General features: G+C 49.9%; 1 protein-coding gene across 1 annotated transcript; it reads left to right on the top strand.

Moving 5' to 3' along the window:
- The first annotated feature begins 267 nt into the window (after nucleotides 1-267).
- On the top strand, nucleotides 268-13,884 carry DDX25 (DEAD-box helicase 25). The gene is made up of 12 exons (XM_087828625.1): nucleotides 268-342; nucleotides 899-965; nucleotides 1,220-1,261; nucleotides 1,776-1,911; nucleotides 3,362-3,454; nucleotides 3,569-3,671; nucleotides 5,120-5,234; nucleotides 6,433-6,610; nucleotides 9,835-10,072; nucleotides 11,304-11,466; nucleotides 12,271-12,459; nucleotides 13,696-13,884. Exons 1-12 carry the CDS (start codon nucleotides 280-282, stop codon nucleotides 13,755-13,757), a joined length of 1,449 nt encoding a protein of 482 aa, XP_087684751.1. The 5' UTR covers nucleotides 268-279; the 3' UTR covers nucleotides 13,758-13,884.
- The last annotated feature ends 3,082 nt before the right edge of the window (nucleotides 13,885-16,966 follow it).

Genomic DNA, 16,966 nt, shown 5'->3' with positions numbered 1-16,966 from the left:
CGCAACCGCAGCGCCCCCCGCGGCTCCCAGCACCCGGCGCGCTGCGGGGCCGGCCAGCCAGCCGCCGGGCGGATGCACGCAGCTCCCCCTGCCCCCCAACAACCCTCCTCCTCCCGGGACACCGCCCCCCTCCTCCGGGGAGCCCAGGCGCCTGCGCCGGGCGGCCGGGGTCGCGGCACGTGAGCCGGCCCCGCGGGAAGCCCATTGGCCGCTGGGCGGGGCCCGACCCGCCTCGCAGCGCTGGACGCACGTGCTGGGGTCCGAGCGGCGGCCGCAGCCATGGCGTCGTTGCTGTGGGGAGGCGAGCCCGGGGCCGCCGAGAGCGAGCACCTGAACAGCCACGTAACCGCCACGGACCCGGAGGGCACAGGGGCGGGGGCTGGGCGGCCCTCCCCGGGGAAATCCGCGGGGCCGGGGCCGGGGGTGGGGGGAGGGGCGGGGTCCGGGGGGAGGGGCGCTGTTGGCCGCCAGGACTTGGAAGAAGACCCCGAGAAAGGAGACCCCGAGAGACGCGAGGCCTTTGGTCTGCGAGGGCGACATGAAGACCCTGGAAGCCCAGGCCGGGGGCCAGCCAGACCCCGCGCTGTCTGCGCTCCCAGGGTGACCATTAGGCTCGCAGCGTGCCCCCCGCTCCCCACCGACGCGCTCCTCGCGCGTGTGAACCCCCGGGGACCAGAGGCCTCCGAGGAGGCGCTGCAGGTGCAGGGGCCGCCGAAAGGCCCCTCCAGTGTCAGGATAATTCACGCAGCTCCCCAAAGGCACCTGCACCTGACGTTGCAGAGGACACACAGCATTTGGGTGGCCTTTGCTGCACCCCTCCCAGCTCCCGTTAGGGGTAGCGCTGGCCTTCTTGAAGTCTCCCTTCCTAATATTGGTTGAAATTTCTGTCTTTCAATAGTTTTCAAACCTTATCCACCCCCGGAAGAACCTTCGGGGTGTTAAGAGTACTGCAGCCCCACACCCGGGTAAGTGCTGTGCAGGGTAAAGCAGGTTGGCCTCCGTGGAGGAGCGTTGCTTTCCTCCTGACCCTGGCAACTGAAGCAGATTTGGCTCCCTTGACCTGCCCTTCAAGGCCCTCGGCCCCTTTCCCCTGCCCTGGAGGACCCTTCCCGCCAGTGCACACTGTTGAGGGGGCAGGAGAAATTGGGATGATACCGGCGCTCCCCATCTCTGCTTGGCGCTTACCTTTACATATATCGTTTCTCTTCCACCCTTTTAGATGATTCTGTTAATAACGCAGAAGACGACGAAGTAGAAGTAGGTAGGAGACAAATTCATTTGCATGCATCCCCTAGCACTCTGTTTCAGTTCATCATGATTTCATGATGTGAGTAATGTATTGTCAGTTGGAGAACCGTCTTTACTTCTGTTTTCTTTATAAGTTAGTGACTTTCAGGAGAAATAATAGTAAGTTAGGAGTGGGGTGTATTTCTAGAGGAAGTTGAAATGGAGTATGTAGTAGGGAGGGGCTAAGAATTTCCAGCTGGCGAGGAAACATGGGGTCTGGTGGCGATGGATGTAGACTTGCTTGAAGTTAGAGGTTGGTGTAGCAGCAGACTGTAAGAAACTGGATCCTCGTGAGAAAAAAAAAAAAATTCTCGGCGCTATGTCATTTTTTCTAGAAACTTATTTAGAAGAAAGATGAGAGTAGGAGCAGTTGCTTGATATACACCACTCAGCGGGAGGGAGCAACTTATTAGGTGTCATTTGGGAAGCCTGAGTTCCCCCCCTGCTATAAAGCATAAATATCTCCCTTTTTATTCTTGCCTTTTTAGTGGATTTGGCTGCTAATTCACTCTTAAACAAGTTAATCCGGCAGTCCTTAGTAGAATCCAGTCACCGAGTCGAAGTCTTACAAAAGGATCCCAGCTCTCCCCTCTACTCAGTGAAAACATTTGAAGAGCTGCGGCTGTGAGTACTTTTACTCTTTCAGTGGGGGAAATGCCGGGAATCGCAGCACAGAGCAAACTAATCTGCTAATCATAAAACTGCCAGGATCTCCTTTGTGTTCCAATATTCAGTATTAAAATGAGATGTGTACATTTTGCATGCAATTAAAATATAGCTCAAAGAACAACACTGGGATGCCTGCACTGTTCAGCAAGTTGAGAACTTTTTTTTTTTAAATCCTCACTTGAGGATATTTTTTTCATTGCTTTTCAGAGATAGAGGAAGGGGGGGAGAGAGAGAGAGAACAAGAAACATCGATGCCAGAGACACATCAATTAGTTGCCCCCTGCATGTGCTCCAACCCGGGCTGGGAATCGAGCCTGCAGCCAAGGTACATGCCCTTGACCAGAATCGAACTTGAGACCCTTCAGTCAGTCCAGGGGCCGAGGCTCTAACCACTGAGCCAACCGGCTAGGGCGAGAACATTTTTGATGGTAAAATATTTCAATCCTGCTGTGCTAAGGGAAATAGCTAAGCTAGACAGCCGTATTGCTAATCTCTACACCAGAGTAAAGATACAAGACCATTGATGACACAAATGTCCCCCCACCCCCTTTAGATAACCTAGAAGTTTTTCCTTTCTAATTATATTGTGTTTCAAGTGGCTTAAAAATGAATACCTTTCCCAAATGGGTTTGCGTTTCCTAGGGATTTATCAGTTGGCATTAAAGAAATGCATTTTATCGATATGGACTTGTGTAAAGGGGAAAGCTCCAAAATCCCAGTGTCCAGACATTTTCTGAATGGAAGGAGAAGCCTTCCTATGGTTAAAAGTTGGCTGCCAGTCATCTACCAGTTAGCCTGCCAGTTAAGCACATCTCAGACGTGCATGTTATTGAAGGTGGAGGAGTTCCAGCCCACTGCACTTTCTCTTCCTGGCATCTGTCATGAGACCCCAGGAAAGAAGCATTTAAAAGTACTGGCTCAGAAGGGTGAGGTAACAGTGTCTTCTGCCCCTAGACAGAATTGATGAAAGAATCACCTACATAAATTTCTGTCTTCTATGAAAATAGCTGTTAAAACATCAAAGTTTGCTATTCATTAATAAGAATTAAATAACAAATTTCACGTAGAGTTCTGCTTATGTGGGAAAGAAAACTCTTCCTGGCAAATTAATGGACATCTGTCAGATGAGTTTTTTGTTTGGTTCAACAGAAAGGTCAGTGTTAGGTTCTGTTACTGTCCTTGCCCTAGGTTTATAGTATAGCTTATTATTTTAGGGGTCCAGCTGTACAGGCATGATTGCATATGTTTGGGCATTGATAGATATATAGTCTGATTTCTGAATATTACTTTTGAAGCTCAGTTACCAAGTGGCTTAATTTAGAAATGCACCTTTCAAGTTCGTATTTCTGAGGTTACTCAACCAATCATGAGCTTTTAAGTGTTTGATTTTTGTTTGTTTTCACAGAAAGGAAGAGTTGCTAAAAGGGATCTATGCAATGGGATTTAATAGACCATCCAAAATCCAAGAGATGGCCCTCCCGATGATGCTGGCGCATCCGTGAGTTCCCAGGGTAGTGGTAATTGCAGCTTGGTTGTTTTTAGGCTCTAATATTTGGTTCATGCCCAGGGTCTTATATTCAGCTTATGCCCAGTGGTCTCCTCTTTTCTACAGACCCCAAAACCTCATAGCCCAGAGCCAGTCTGGAACAGGAAAGACCGCTGCGTTTGTCTTGGCAATGCTAAGCAGAGTTAACACCTCGGAACTGTTCCCGCAGGTGAGGAAGGGCTGCGAGAGAGACGGGATTGCTTTCAGTGCCGATGATGTTTTAGTAATAGGCGGTATTGCTGCAGCGATACCATATTTACAATAGACGTTCTTTCATGAAGTTGTAGAGTATTGGGCAGAAGTGTGGGACAGCGATCGAGAGCGCAGGCTTTACAGTTTGAGTGGCTCCAGTCCCAGCCTCCCTTCTTACTGACTGAACGTCTTAGGCGAGGAAGTAAACCTCCCTGAGTCTGTTTCCTTGTTTGTAAAGATAACATTTATAAAGGCGTGGGTTGTAGTTCTGTTCACTCTGAATCCTGACACCGAGCACAGTGCCTGGCTTGTAGAAACCACTCATTAAACACTGAATGAGGGAATGAATGAATGAGTGAGTGAGCAAGTGAGTGAGTGAATGAGCAAATGAATGAGTATTTGCCTCATGCAGATTAAATGAAACAGTTGCATTTTTAGCACTGCTTGGAATGAGGTGTGCATCCATGCTCCACAGCGGTGGAACCTGAAGATCTTCCAGTCCACCTCACCCAGTTAGCCGGGGAGGCAGGTGAGGCTTGGAGAGGGAACTGTCACATGAGGTCACAGGTGTCAGAGACTGACCGAGCAGGGTTGGAATTGTGCTCGCCCTGCTCCTGGTCTAGCTTCCACTCATGGGAAATATCTGTGAATCGCTCCCTGTCTCCACACTGTACTCATTCCCTCGTGGGACAAGCTGAGTACCCGAGTGCTGAGTGCCCTCAGTGCTGGGGAAACAAGGGTGCCCTCGGGGCGCTTACGCTCTGATCAACAAGATACGCTGGGGCCGTGAATAACTGAAGCCAGACATATGAAATCATCTGGTGGTTGGTTTGTTTTTTGACAAGTCCACTGAAATTTGTATTTGGGCTTGGATATTATGAATAAAGCTTCCTCAGGAAAAGCCGCGTTTGAGAAATCTGTGTGGAAACTGTCTTTAGCACGTTAGCTGTGTTTCCCTCTGCTCTCCATCACAGGCCTGTCATTGAAGCTTTAAACATGGCCCCAGCTTCTCCCACCCACATCTCCACTCAGCAGCCGCTGTTGATGGGGGCGGGGGGTGGGAGGAACACATGGAAGAGCTGGAGGAAGCAAAGTTAGATCAGATCCAGCAGGGAATGTTCTGGAAAGAGGCAGACTTTTCATCGCTGGCCGGAGGTGGTGAAATTTGTCACACCCCCCTCTTTTCGGTTGCCAGCCTTTTTACATCCCATTCCGCCCCCACCAAGAAAAGTGTGCCCGGTAACCTGTGTGTCTTCACAACCCTGCAGGGAGGAGTATATATCCAGCAGCTGCTAAATTGTATGCAGTTTAAAATATTTTATTCAACCCAAATCTCTGTGCCTCTCCGGGTACATATTTTAGTCGTTTGTCAGCCTTGCGTGATGGCTTCTGAACTTTCCCTTCCCCCTTCTCTCTACCGCACAGTGCCTCTGCCTGGCCCCTACGTATGAACTGGCTCTGCAAACGGGCCGTGTGGTTGAGCAGATGGGGAAATTCTGCGTGGACGTCCAAGTGATGTATGCCATTCGAGGGAACCCAGGTATGTGCTGCGAAGCCTGTCTGGGCTGATCCTTTTTAAAAACACGTTTCTATTGATTTTTTTTTTTTTTTTTTTTAGAGAGAGAGAGAGGAAGGAAGAGGGATAGAGAGACAGAAACATCCACGAGAGAGAAACATCATAGATCGGCTGCCTCCTGCAGGCCCCCTACTGGGGATGGAGCCCGAAACCCGGGCATGTGCCCTGACCGGGAATCAAACCACGATCTCCCGGATCCTAGGCCAACGCTCAAACGCTGAGCCACACTGGCCGGCCTAGGCTGATTTTTAACATCGTGGCTCTACCACTAACAAGCACGTCATATAACTTCTCTGCTTTCTTGTCTCTAAAGTGGGGGCTGTAGTAGCACCTGCGTCACAGAGCCGGTGTCAGGATGCTACGCAGTGATGTGGACAAAGCCCTGTGCACAGCGCCTGGCGCATCATAGGGACCCTTGTGTCCCCCATTCGCACACCCTGCAGGAGGACGCTTTGTATGTTCCTTTCTTTGAAGCTCAGTTGTTTGGCGCAGAACAGCTCTTACTGTTTAACTTTTTCATTAAAGTATTACATGTGTATGGCAGGGAAAAAAATCTTTAAAACACAGATTAGGGGGTAAAAGTGAGTGTTCTTCTTTTTCCTCCAGAAACCTACCTCCAAAGATAACTACAGTTTTGTTAACAGTCCTTTGCTTTTTGCATTTTTTTTTTGGAGCTCATACACTGAAAAATGTATATGTATGTGTTTTCTTAGAGTATTTACCAAAACGGGAGTATTTTTCTCATAATATTAAAAAACTTAGATGTTTTGGGCATCTTTCCATATCAGTACGTATCGCCCTGTCTCATTCTTTTGACTGGCTGCATAATGTTCCTTAATTTATTTAATGTAACCTATTGGTAGACATGGTGGTGATTTTCCATTTGGGGAGGGTTTGTAGGGTTTTCACAGCTGCGCCAGCATTTCTGTAGGACAGCGGGAATGCTGCAGGGTGGCGTTTTAAATGAATCAGATATTCAGGATATTATCATCACCATAAAACTAAGAAATTTATTTTAAAACTCGGCACAGTTCAAAGCCACAGTGACCTCAGGGTTTGCACACGGACAGACGTGTCCCTGGGGTGAGAGCTCTGTGTCGCACTGCCCTGCACTGTGGGCTGTTTGCATCTGAAGGAGCCCTTCAAGCCCTTTTCTCCCTAGTTCCCAGGAGCACTGACGTCACCCAGCAGATTATAATCGGCACCCCTGGGACTGTCCTCGATTGGTACTTCAAGCGGAAATTAATTGATTTGGCTAAGATCCGTGTGTTTGTCCTGGATGAAGCAGATGTTATGATCGCCACGCAAGGGTTCTCAGATCAGAGCATTCGGATTCAAAGGTAATCTTCAGATGCACCCCTCCTTCCAGGCTCTCATGCCCGGGTGAGAAATTTCATTTGTCTGCTTCTCCTGCTTGTCCTTACTGCTCGGTTCCCTACTTCTGTCACCTTTCAAACCAAGTCTCACCAGCTCACAGGCCTTCCGGCTGCTGTGAATTTCCACCTTCCTCACTGCTTTCCTTTTGCCCCACAGGCTTACAGATGAATCCATAGAGTGGGTTTTGCTCCAAAATGTGCCAGTAATTTTTTTTTAATTTATGTATTTGGAGCAGAGTTCTAAAGAGAGTTTATTGAAATCCAATGGAGCTTTAAGGTTACAGTGGATAGATCAGGGTTTAGAGAAGATGGAACCCGGGATCAGGAGCCTAGTAGCCTAGTCCCGACTTTGCCTGCAATTTATTAAATAAATCCTGTCATTGTCCTAGGCCTGTCTCTCAGGATCACTTGATGGGGCTGGAAATGACAGATTACCAGCCCTAACCTGAGACTGACTGAATCAGAATTTCTGGGAGTGGGCTTTAGAACTCTGTATCCCTTATTTTTAAACAAAGCATACGTTTAGTGTTGTATTCAAATAGTATTGAAAGACTTACAGTGAAAAGCAGTAATCCCCTGCCCCATGCCCTAGAGAATGCATCCCTGTTGTGATATTAACCTTCATGACTATAAGTGCGCATACTGCTATATATATATTTTTTAATATGTCTTTATTGATTTCAGAGAGAGAGAGAGAGAGAGAGAGAGAAAAACATCAGTGATGAGAGAGTCATTGATCGGCTGCCTCCTGCACGCCCCCGACTGGGGATCCAGCCCGCAACCCGGGCATGTGCCCTGACCGGGAATCTAACCGCAATCTCCTGGATCCTCGGTCGATGCTCAACCGCTGAGCCACACCAGCCGGGCCGTACTGCTGTTTCTTGATGTACAGTCATTGTCTGCTGACGTCCCGTTAGAGGAGGTTGGGATTTAGTTCTTTCATTCCACCGCTCGCTCTCATTTTCCTGCCCCCTCTAACACCTCTCTGTGGTCATATTGTAAGTTTGGTTCATTAACAGTAAGTATTGATGTCACTGTGACATTACAAATACTGTCCACTGCTGAACAGTGTATTGTTAAAATTAGGTTTTCCCCTAGAAGTCATAATTGCCTATTTTCATGTGTTTAGTAGGTGTCACTGTGTGGGGATCTTTAATTTTTCTCTATTTCATCATGTGCATCATGTCAGTGATATCTCCAAATAGGGAAATACAATTTTAAAACCCCCTATTTATTTTTTCCTGAAGCCCTTCCCACTCCCTCTTTCTGGTCCTGGCCTGGACTGGTTGCTCTCCAGACCTGCTGCGCCCCTGTCATTACAGGCCCTCCCGCCCCCGGTCACTGTGTTGAATCGCCCGTTTCCCTGGGTCCCTCTTGGCCTGCTGTTGGTTTACACAGTCTGTTCCCTAACGGCTTCCTGAAACTAGTTCATTTTCCAGTTTCTGCCCGTCTGGAAATGTCTTCGCTTGTACCTGTGAATTTGACCATTGACACCTGTCTGAAAATGTCTTCATTGTACCTGCAAATTTGACCTTTGGATCGATGGTTTGCCTGCACGTCGCCTTCCAGGTTGAAGTGCATTACCCTGTAAATTCGGAGACAGTGTGGAAAACAGAAACGGCTTTTAAAATACTGTAATGAATACTCTCGGTTTTCAGTGTTGTTGCCGAAAAGGTTAATGTCATCCTGATCCCAAGACTTCTGTGTGATGTTTTCTTTCTCTCCAGAGACTTTTAGAGCCTTCCTTCTCCCGGGTGTTCTGACACTTATCAGTGATGTGCTTCAGTCGGGGTCTTTTTTTAATTCATTGTACTCGGCACACGGTGCGCTCTTTCATTCCCCAAATGTGTGCCTGCCAGATCTGGGGAAATTTCTTAACGTTGTTTCTTTCCTTAAAGTGACCAACGTTTTAGAGAGCCAACCTGGGACATAGTCATAGCAGACAAAATGAATAAATAATATAATAATATAATATAATATAATATAATATAATATAATATAATAATATAATAAATATAATATAATATAATATAATATAATAATATAGAAGAAGCAATCATATACATGTGTTGGTACTTTAACATAAAAAGATGAAAAATGTTTGTTTGACATTATATATTATTCTGATTTCCTGTGACATTAATCTACTATTTAAACCAAGCAGCAGTAGAACTAGTTAACAGTAGCAGTTACAGTAATTGCTTAGAGTAGAACTAATTTAATAAATGTGTTTGAGAGAAATATAACTATTTTATAATGTTTCATCTGTGACGTAGCAATTGATCTTAATCTATTTAAACTTGTTATAAATGGATGCTTGCATTTTACAGGCTGCTACTGTATAGTGTTAAGATACATAAATATAGAACTTTTCTCAAGGAGAATGTAAATCCCGGAGGACCGATTAAGCAGATATTGCCTGTACTCAGAGGCCATCAGACCGTGTGGAGAAGCAACATGTAATTTCTGTTTTGCTACAGTCCTTTCCTCCATCCGGACCCTCAGTGTATTTCCGGATTGGAGAGGACATCCTTTTTGTCCCGTTTTAAAGATAAGATTTTCTGCAGGCCAGCCCTGTAGATCTTCCCAGTGGCCGGCAGCAGTGACGGTCACTGGATAGGCACGTGTCTAAGGAGGCCTCGCCTTCCATTTCTGTGCAGTTGAAACTCATTAAGCGCTTCTCCCAGTTCTCACTGAAAAGTGGCCGAAAGCTGATAATGCAGCGCTTAGTCTCAGGTGCGGAGTGCGCAGGACGTCCAGCTGGGAAGTCCTGGCCACCAGGACCCCCACCCTGGAATGACCGGCCCGGTTCCTTCTCTGGACCCCCGCGCGACTCTGTGCGGGACGAGCCCCGTGAGCGGCGTCTGGACTCACTGGGCTCCGTGATTCTGCTTCTCCCGGAGAGAACATGGGTGTGAAAAGCTGAAACCCTGCAGGACACACATGGAACTTTGCTCTTGAGCTGCCCGGTCAGTGTACGTGCGTTTGCAGGTCCTGGTGGCGAGCCGCAGCAGGATGCGCTGCGCTGTGCGTGGAGGTGCAGGGTCGCGGGCACCCCGTGCGCTCAGCCCTGCCCGGTGTGCGGGCCACTGACGGCAGCAGGCACCAGGTGCTGGAGGCTGCCTCCGGGGCGAGTGGCCCGCGCGGGTGGCCGTCGGTCACGACCTTCCTCCTGTCCCTCCCAACAGAGCTTTATCCTCCGAGTGCCAGATGCTCCTCTTCTCGGCGACCTTCGAGGAGTCCGTGTGGCAGTTTGCGGGGCGAATCATTCCTGACCCCAACGTGATCAAGCTACGGAAAGAGGAGCTGACCCTGAACAACATCCGGCAGTACTACGTGCTGTGCGAAAGCAGGAAGGACAAGTACCAAGCCCTGTGCAACATCTATGGTGGCATCACCATCGGCCAGGCCATCATCTTCTGCCAGGTAGCTGCCGCGACTCGGCCGCGCCCGGACCCCTGCGGGCGGAGTTGGCTGTGCCTGGACCCCTGCGGGCGGAGTCGGGGGACAGTGATACTCAGAAGGGCGCCGTGGCCGGGCACCGTGCTCAGCGCTTCTTGCCTATTCTGCGGTTTAATCTTCAGGGCAACCTGAGTAGAAGGGATTTGTATTTTGCGGGTGGAAGTTAGATTAAGCAATGGGACGGGCCCTCCCTGTGCCAAAGAGACGGCATCCTCATGCGGAGGGGAGGCTTCTCCCACTTCCCCACGGAGGCCGATGTTTCTGGAGGGGTTTTGACACACGCCCTTTATCAGGTGAAGAACGTCCCCTTCCATTCCTGACCTGCTATGAGTAAAGCAGCCGCTCAGCCCCTCACTGTTGGCAATGCGCTGCTTTTATCTTCATCTTTTGCAACCTGACATTCCCAGTGCCCACGTGTTCGTGTTGCTTTCTCCCCACGATCGCGCGGGCGCTCTGCGCTCCCGTCTGTCCTGCTCTCCCATCCCCTGCTCGAGAGTGGCGCCCCCGGCCCAGCCCAGGTCTGAGAGCACGCGTGGGATAAAGGGAAGCTCAGCTCTGCCACGGGCCAGCATGTTAGGTTGGGCAGGGTACTCACGTTTTTAAGCTTTGGGTTTTTTTAATTTTTTCTAACTTTTTAAAAAAAAAAAGTTTTTTATTGATTTCAGAGAGGAAGGGAGAGAGAGAGAGAGAAACCCCAGTGATGAGAGTCATTGGTTGGCTGCCTCCTGCATGCCCCCAACTGGGGATTGAGCCTGCAACCCGGGACTCGAACCATGACCTCCTGCTTCATGGGTTGGCACTCAACCACTTAGCTACACTGGCCCGGCTTTTTTTTTGTTTTTAATTTTAAAAATGAAATTAGGTAACTACTTGGTCAGATTGCTGCGTGAACAGATTTTAGCAGCATGCCCGGCAGGCGTGGAGCACTTAGGGTCTGATGTTATCATTAGCACGTTGCCTCATGTCGTCATTATACCACCGCGTGTGATAGGTGGAGTGTTTTAGCATCTTTCTCGTGGCTGAGAAGCCACAGCTCTGACAGGCTGAGAGGTTGGGACCCTCAGAAGCACAGAATTCCATGCCACACTCTAGCTCCTCCAGGACAGCCCTTCTGGCTCCCGCCCGCACGCCTGAGCACCGTGAATACAGCCAGTCTGCTTTAGCTTGGGGTGCTGGGCTTTGCTTTTTCACGTAGACTCGTCGAAATGCCAAGTGGTTGACGGTGGAGATGATGCAGGATGGCCACCAGGTGTCTTTGTTAAGTGGAGAGCTGACCGTGGATCAGCGAGCTTCCATCATTCAGAGGTTTCGGGATGGAAAAGAGAAAGTTCTTATAACAACCAATGTCTGTGCCCGAGGTAGGTGTGTGTGTGTACTTAAAGTCAAGTTTGTTGAAGTATAATTTATATGTGTTAAAATTCACTCTTAAGTATAGTGTTCAATGTATAGTATACACTATATAATGAGTTTTGAGAGACAAATATAGTCCTATGACCATCACTGTAATCAAAATGCAGAACATTGCCATCTCCCCTCAAAACTGCGCTGCTTTGTAGTGAGTCTCTGCAACTCCTGGCGACTCTAGATCAGATTTCTGTCTCTCTAGATACCATATAAATTAAGTTCTACAGTTGGCAGCCTCTTTATCTGACTTACTCCACTTGACATAATGCTTTTGCATTTATCAGTGCTGTTCCATGTATCAGCAGTTCATTCCTTGCTCTTGCTGAGTAGTATTCCGTTGAATGGATGTACCACAGTTAGTGCATCTGTTCACCCCCTGATTGTGCCCTGTGACGGGGAAAGGGACATGGGCTAAGGGCCCGCTGGCAACTGGGCACAGAGGGAGCAGAGAGGAGGCAGGGGCTCTGTGCTCTTGGTAAGAGCCTTTCTCACTGTGCACTCTCATACACACACGCACACGTGTACATACGCACATGTGCACACACAGTGTATGTATTCAGGCTTCTGTAGAATTAGCTTCCACTGACTCCTATTGAGCATGGCAGACATGCTGTACAAGCAGATTGCCTGACCCGAGCGCCCCCTCAGTCCTGTGAGACCAGGTCTGTGAAATGAGGACCCCCCAGTAAGTGTGGTTCTTGGACAGCTGTCTCCTAAGGAAGGAGCAGCAGGGACCTCCGCTGTCTCTCCTCCTCCAGGGATTGATGTGAAGCAGGTCACGATTGTGGTGAACTTTGATCTCCCTGTGAACCAGCTGGAGGAGCCGGACTACGAGACCTACCTCCACCGCATAGGGCGGACGGGACGCTTTGGGAAAAAAGGCCTTGCCTTCAACATGATCGAAGTCGACAAGCTGCCCCTGCTTATGAAGATCCAGGACCACTTTAGTAAGTAGCATCGTTCACAGGGGACAGTGGGCCTGCTCACGTTGGCAGTGACGACTCTGGTCATGGATCCCAACCCAGGGGCTCGGGACAGGATGGGACAGGAGGCTTCTGAATCACAGTGCCAGAGAGCCTACTGTGCGACACTTGATCAATTAGCACATGGTTGTTAAATAGAAAATTTTAAATCACGTGGCATCCATGTCAACTCAGATTTATACGTTATTGCTTATTCTGGGACCTGAACCAGATCTCCATGTCCTGTAAAGAACCAACCTAAGCAAAGTAGCAGTGTCCTGGGTGCTCATATTCTGCCCCCGGCTTCCTCATTTATTTACATTTTCCCTTCTACTTGCCCCGCCCCACCAAATAGGACAGTCCTACATTCTGAGGTCCGCTGCCCCTCCTGCAGCCCCCACCTCAACGAGGCAGGCTCTGAGGGCCTGCTGGGCGCCTGGACTGGCAGGTTGCACTCTGATGGGAGCTCCAGGGGTGATGTACCCTGAGTGTCCACTTGTCGAATTACCCCAGGCCCCAAAGCCTGTGGATATGCTGGGAGCAGGGGAAGAGGAGCCCGGCTGTGGCCCCAAATACATCTTCACCTTTAGGACATGGTCCTTAATGTTGATGAGAAGCAGTGGACACTCCCCAGGGACATGCACAGAGGCACATGTGCGATTTGGAATATAATTTTAAAGGGTTCGCATACTGACTAGCACGTTTGTGAACCCTTCAGGGAAGCTGATTAATCGCCCTGTGTTAGGATAACTGAGGACCCGGGGAGGGGCAGGGAGAACCATTAAGAACCACTGTTGCTGTGTAAGCTCCTAAAGATCCAGTCCTGGGAAGTGACTCAGCGGAGGAGCCTTAGTCCCTCCCTCTCCCTGTGGCCGTCCTGCAGCCCAGCCCCTGCACCCACTCACTGCGCCCCTCCAGAGCTCAGCAGGCCCCTTCCCTGACATTCACATGTGCCGTGGCCTATTTTCTGCCCCATGGTGTCTAGACATGTGGGTTCTGTTGTCGGCTGCTTATGATGCTGTTTTAGGTAGTATGAGTGGGTTATTTTGATGCCATCCCTCCTTATCTGATCTGGAGAAGGCGCCCATCGTGAGGCTTCCCACACCATTGTCACAGGAACACATGTTCACAGGTGTCCCTGTCTTCAGAATCTCCGAGTGGGAAGGGATGAGACTCCAGGTGGGCCCTGGGTGAGACCGGTTTGTTCACCTGTCCTTTCAGACAGCAGCATTAAGCAGCTCGACCCTGAAGACATGGATGAGATCGAAAAGATTGACTGTTGAAGAAAGAACTTTATCATTTGTGAAATTTCCTAGTTTATGTGAAAATGGGGTTTAAAGGTAATTTTTTATGTCGAGGCTTTTTCAAAGTGAAATTGTTACATTTCGCAAAATAAACGTGGTAGCCTTTGTTTTAAAGACCTTAAGCCTTTCTGAAACCAGAACGATGTGAAACACATGAGACTTTTGACTAAAAAGGCAACATTATTTCTTATTTTAATCTTTGCATAGGTGCACGACTTTGTGTGGATTTAATGTATAGAGTCTGAGCAGATCACCCCTCTTGTGAACGTCCTGTGCTGCCACGAGATGGCAGTAGAGCTTTGCTGCGTTTGGAATTGGAGCTAGTAGGGCACCCGAAAAGCCACACGCCTTCAGCCCTCACTTGCAGGCTGCCCCTTCCAGCCACTAAATCCCCCCCCCCCCCGCCCCGTGTATGCACGCTGGGTGCCCGCGCACACACACGGAAAGCTTTACAAAGTAAAAATATTTGGAAAAACATTTTGCTTTTTTAATGTTTCAGCTAACATACAGAATTTCAAAATGTTTTTCTAGTTTGCCTTTAATGTCTTCAAATTAGAGATTTAATCCATCATCAATCATTTAATGGTGCCTGAACTGTGGCTCTATCATTGTCATTTCTTAGAAATTGGCAGCGTATTTAAGAAGTAACGTTTCGTGTAGCCAGTGGTTTTGCTTTTAAGAATTTTAAGGGTGTGTCTGAGAATCCTGGACATTTTCCCGCAAGTCCCATTGAGATGCGTTTTATTTCTCACATTTTCTACTAAAAAGTGAGCCTGTGCGCTTGAGAAAATGAGGAAATCGATGCTCTCCCAGAAAGCCCGGGCCCCAGCTTTTTCACAAGACCACCAGCAGCAGCAGCCTCACGGAATGCTCCTGTCGCCCTGACGTGGAAGGGTCTTCCTGGCACCTCTCTTTTGATATATCCTACATGCATGTCACCCTGCCTAGGTTTTATCCCCACAAAGAAGGCTCAGAAACACATGAAAACTGTGCCACCTCCCTTCCCAGCTCAGGTCTCCGAGATCCTCTTACCAGATGCCCTCACAGATGTCTTGCGTCATTTCTACTTGGCAGCTGCTCCCCCAGGGTCTGCAGACAGCGGGCGTTCTTCCACCTCGAGGGCCCTTTGTCCCCTCCCCACATCCCTTTGTCTCGTGGCCTAGCAGGCCCCGGGCCCTGGGTCCCCTGCGCCACAGCTGCCTTAACACTAACTGTCCAGTCTGGTGAGCCAGCAACCCGAAGACTCCTTGCTTGGAGCTGCACGCCCTCGTTGCGTGGCCACGGTGGCCTGGCCGAGGTCCTCTCTCCAGGGATGCCCGCCTCGGGGTAAAGGGAGACGTGGAAGAGCCGGTTGACTTCGGCACATCTGCGTGCTGGCTCAGTCAGCTGTGTGTTACTTGGCACCAGACCCAAACCAGATCCGCTGGGTTTGTCTTGGCCAGCGCCGCGCCGTGAGCATATTGACGCTCACGGTTACGTAGAGGGGCTGGGATTTCCAGGGGGAGCTGTGAGAGCTCCTGGCCTGGGGCGCGGCCCTGTGATGTGAGGCGCTGGATCTGCAGCAACTATGAATAATAGGCGAGGCCATGTGTTGGTCCTCGCCTGGTAGGATGTGTGACAGCCCTGCTCAAGAGGCCTTACTGCTTTCGGTCGTGAGAACACGCTGATCCGCCTCAGCGCAGCTCGGGCCCCCCGAGAGCATCTGGCAGCCTCGGTACGTGGGCTCGTGGGCACCGTGGAAAATCTGAGAGCGCTGGGGGCGAGGGGAGCAGGCCCTCTCCTGACACTGGGGAGAGGGACCCTCTGTGGCCAGTCTTGGCTTTGCCCAGCCTCCTTCCCTTGGATTCAGGGAGCGGCCGGATCAGAAAGAGGACCCTTGGACTAGAAGCTGAAGATTGGAGTCCGGAGCAGGGCCGGCTCCCCGGCCTGCACGTGGACCCTGAGATCCAGGACCCCCGCCGCTCCCTCCTGCTGCGCAGGCAGCCTGTGCTCGCTGACCCAGGGGCGCCGGGCCCGCGGTGGGGCCTTAGTGACCCAGGGGACTCCCAGAGGAGCCGGGTCCTCTTAGGTTGCACGCGTCTCGCTCCAACCCGCCAGCACTTTTCACCGTCTCCCGATACCTCCTTCATATATTAAATATCTACGCACCTATGCCCATATAATAGGGTCCCGGGTGTCTACCTAATTCCAGTTTATTCTTGGGCCATACCACAGTTTAAGTGTGATTGTTATGTAATGTGGATTAAGGACTTCTTCCTCCTCTTGGCTACTTTAATTCTCCCTTACTTTATTTTTATTTATTTTATTTAATCTCCCTTATTTTTAAAAAAATCATTACAAGTTTTATTTTGCAAAGATTAATTTCAGATCTATTTTTATCAACTTCCCCAAACCCCCCTGGATTTTTATTGGACTGTATCCACTCGGCAGTAAGAACTTACTCAGTCCATACGTTAATTTGCGGGGACTTGAATTCTTGATCATATTTAATGACGTGGTAGGTCTTTTCCTGACTCGGACAAGTCAGGAGGCAGGCTGGGGGCACAGACACAGGAGTAGGCCCGGCCGGCCCGACGCTGTGGTTGCTGAGGGGACGGTTTGGTGGTGCGGGGTGTGTGTGTCTGGGCCGGGTGCACCCCGGTTGGGCCCTGCAGGCCCCTGTGCAGACTCATCTCCCAGAGTGAGGGGAGTGGGGTGTCTTGGGGGGACAAGAGACCTGGGTTCCAGCCCCCCTACAGTGTTACCAGCCCGTTCTGTGCCGTGACATCAGTTCACCTGCTGTGCCTTGTCCCCCAAGGTCCCTTCCAGCTCTCAAGCCCCTTTCCTCGCTGCTTCGTCTGGTGGAGAACATGGGACTGCTGTTCCTGCCTCACCTCTAACGGGCCCTGAGGCGGGGGGAGACCCCCTCATCCTGCTCTCTGCAGGCCCCAGCACCCAGCCCATGCTCCCCACCCCCCTTCCTGCCTCCTCCCTTCCACTCTCCCTAATAAAGAAAAAATACCCTGGGGTGAAGATTAACAACAAAAAAAAGACAACTTGGAGGCACAAAACCACTTGATACGTTATAGAGACAGTAAGGTGGTAGGTGGCTTTCCTTCTACATCCCCGTGTTTGCAAAGAATAAACATTTTCAAGAAACCTCTTAGCGAAGGGTAACACACACACAGTCCCTCGCCCCCAGCCCGTCC

Source organism: Miniopterus natalensis, chromosome 20 (genome assembly GCF_054644295.1).
Source record: "Miniopterus natalensis isolate mMinNat1 chromosome 20, mMinNat1.hap1, whole genome shotgun sequence".
Taxonomy (NCBI): Eukaryota; Metazoa; Chordata; class Mammalia; order Chiroptera; family Miniopteridae; genus Miniopterus; species Miniopterus natalensis.
Note: the sequence above shows the minus strand (reverse complement) of the source record. Positions and strands in the feature narration are given on the sequence as shown.

Excerpts from the sequence above, each read along its gene's own strand:
- DDX25 (XM_087828625.1), top strand. The coding sequence starts at position 280 with ATGGCGTCGTTGCTGTGGGGAGGCGAGCCCGGGGCCGCCGAGAGCGAG. Across the intron at positions 5,235-6,432 it reads TGCCATTCGAGGGAACCCAG|TTCCCAGGAGCACTGACGTC; the intron begins GTATGTGCTGCG and ends TTTTCTCCCTAG. Across the intron at positions 11,467-12,270 it reads AACCAATGTCTGTGCCCGAG|GGATTGATGTGAAGCAGGTC; the intron begins GTAGGTGTGTGT and ends CTCCTCCTCCAG.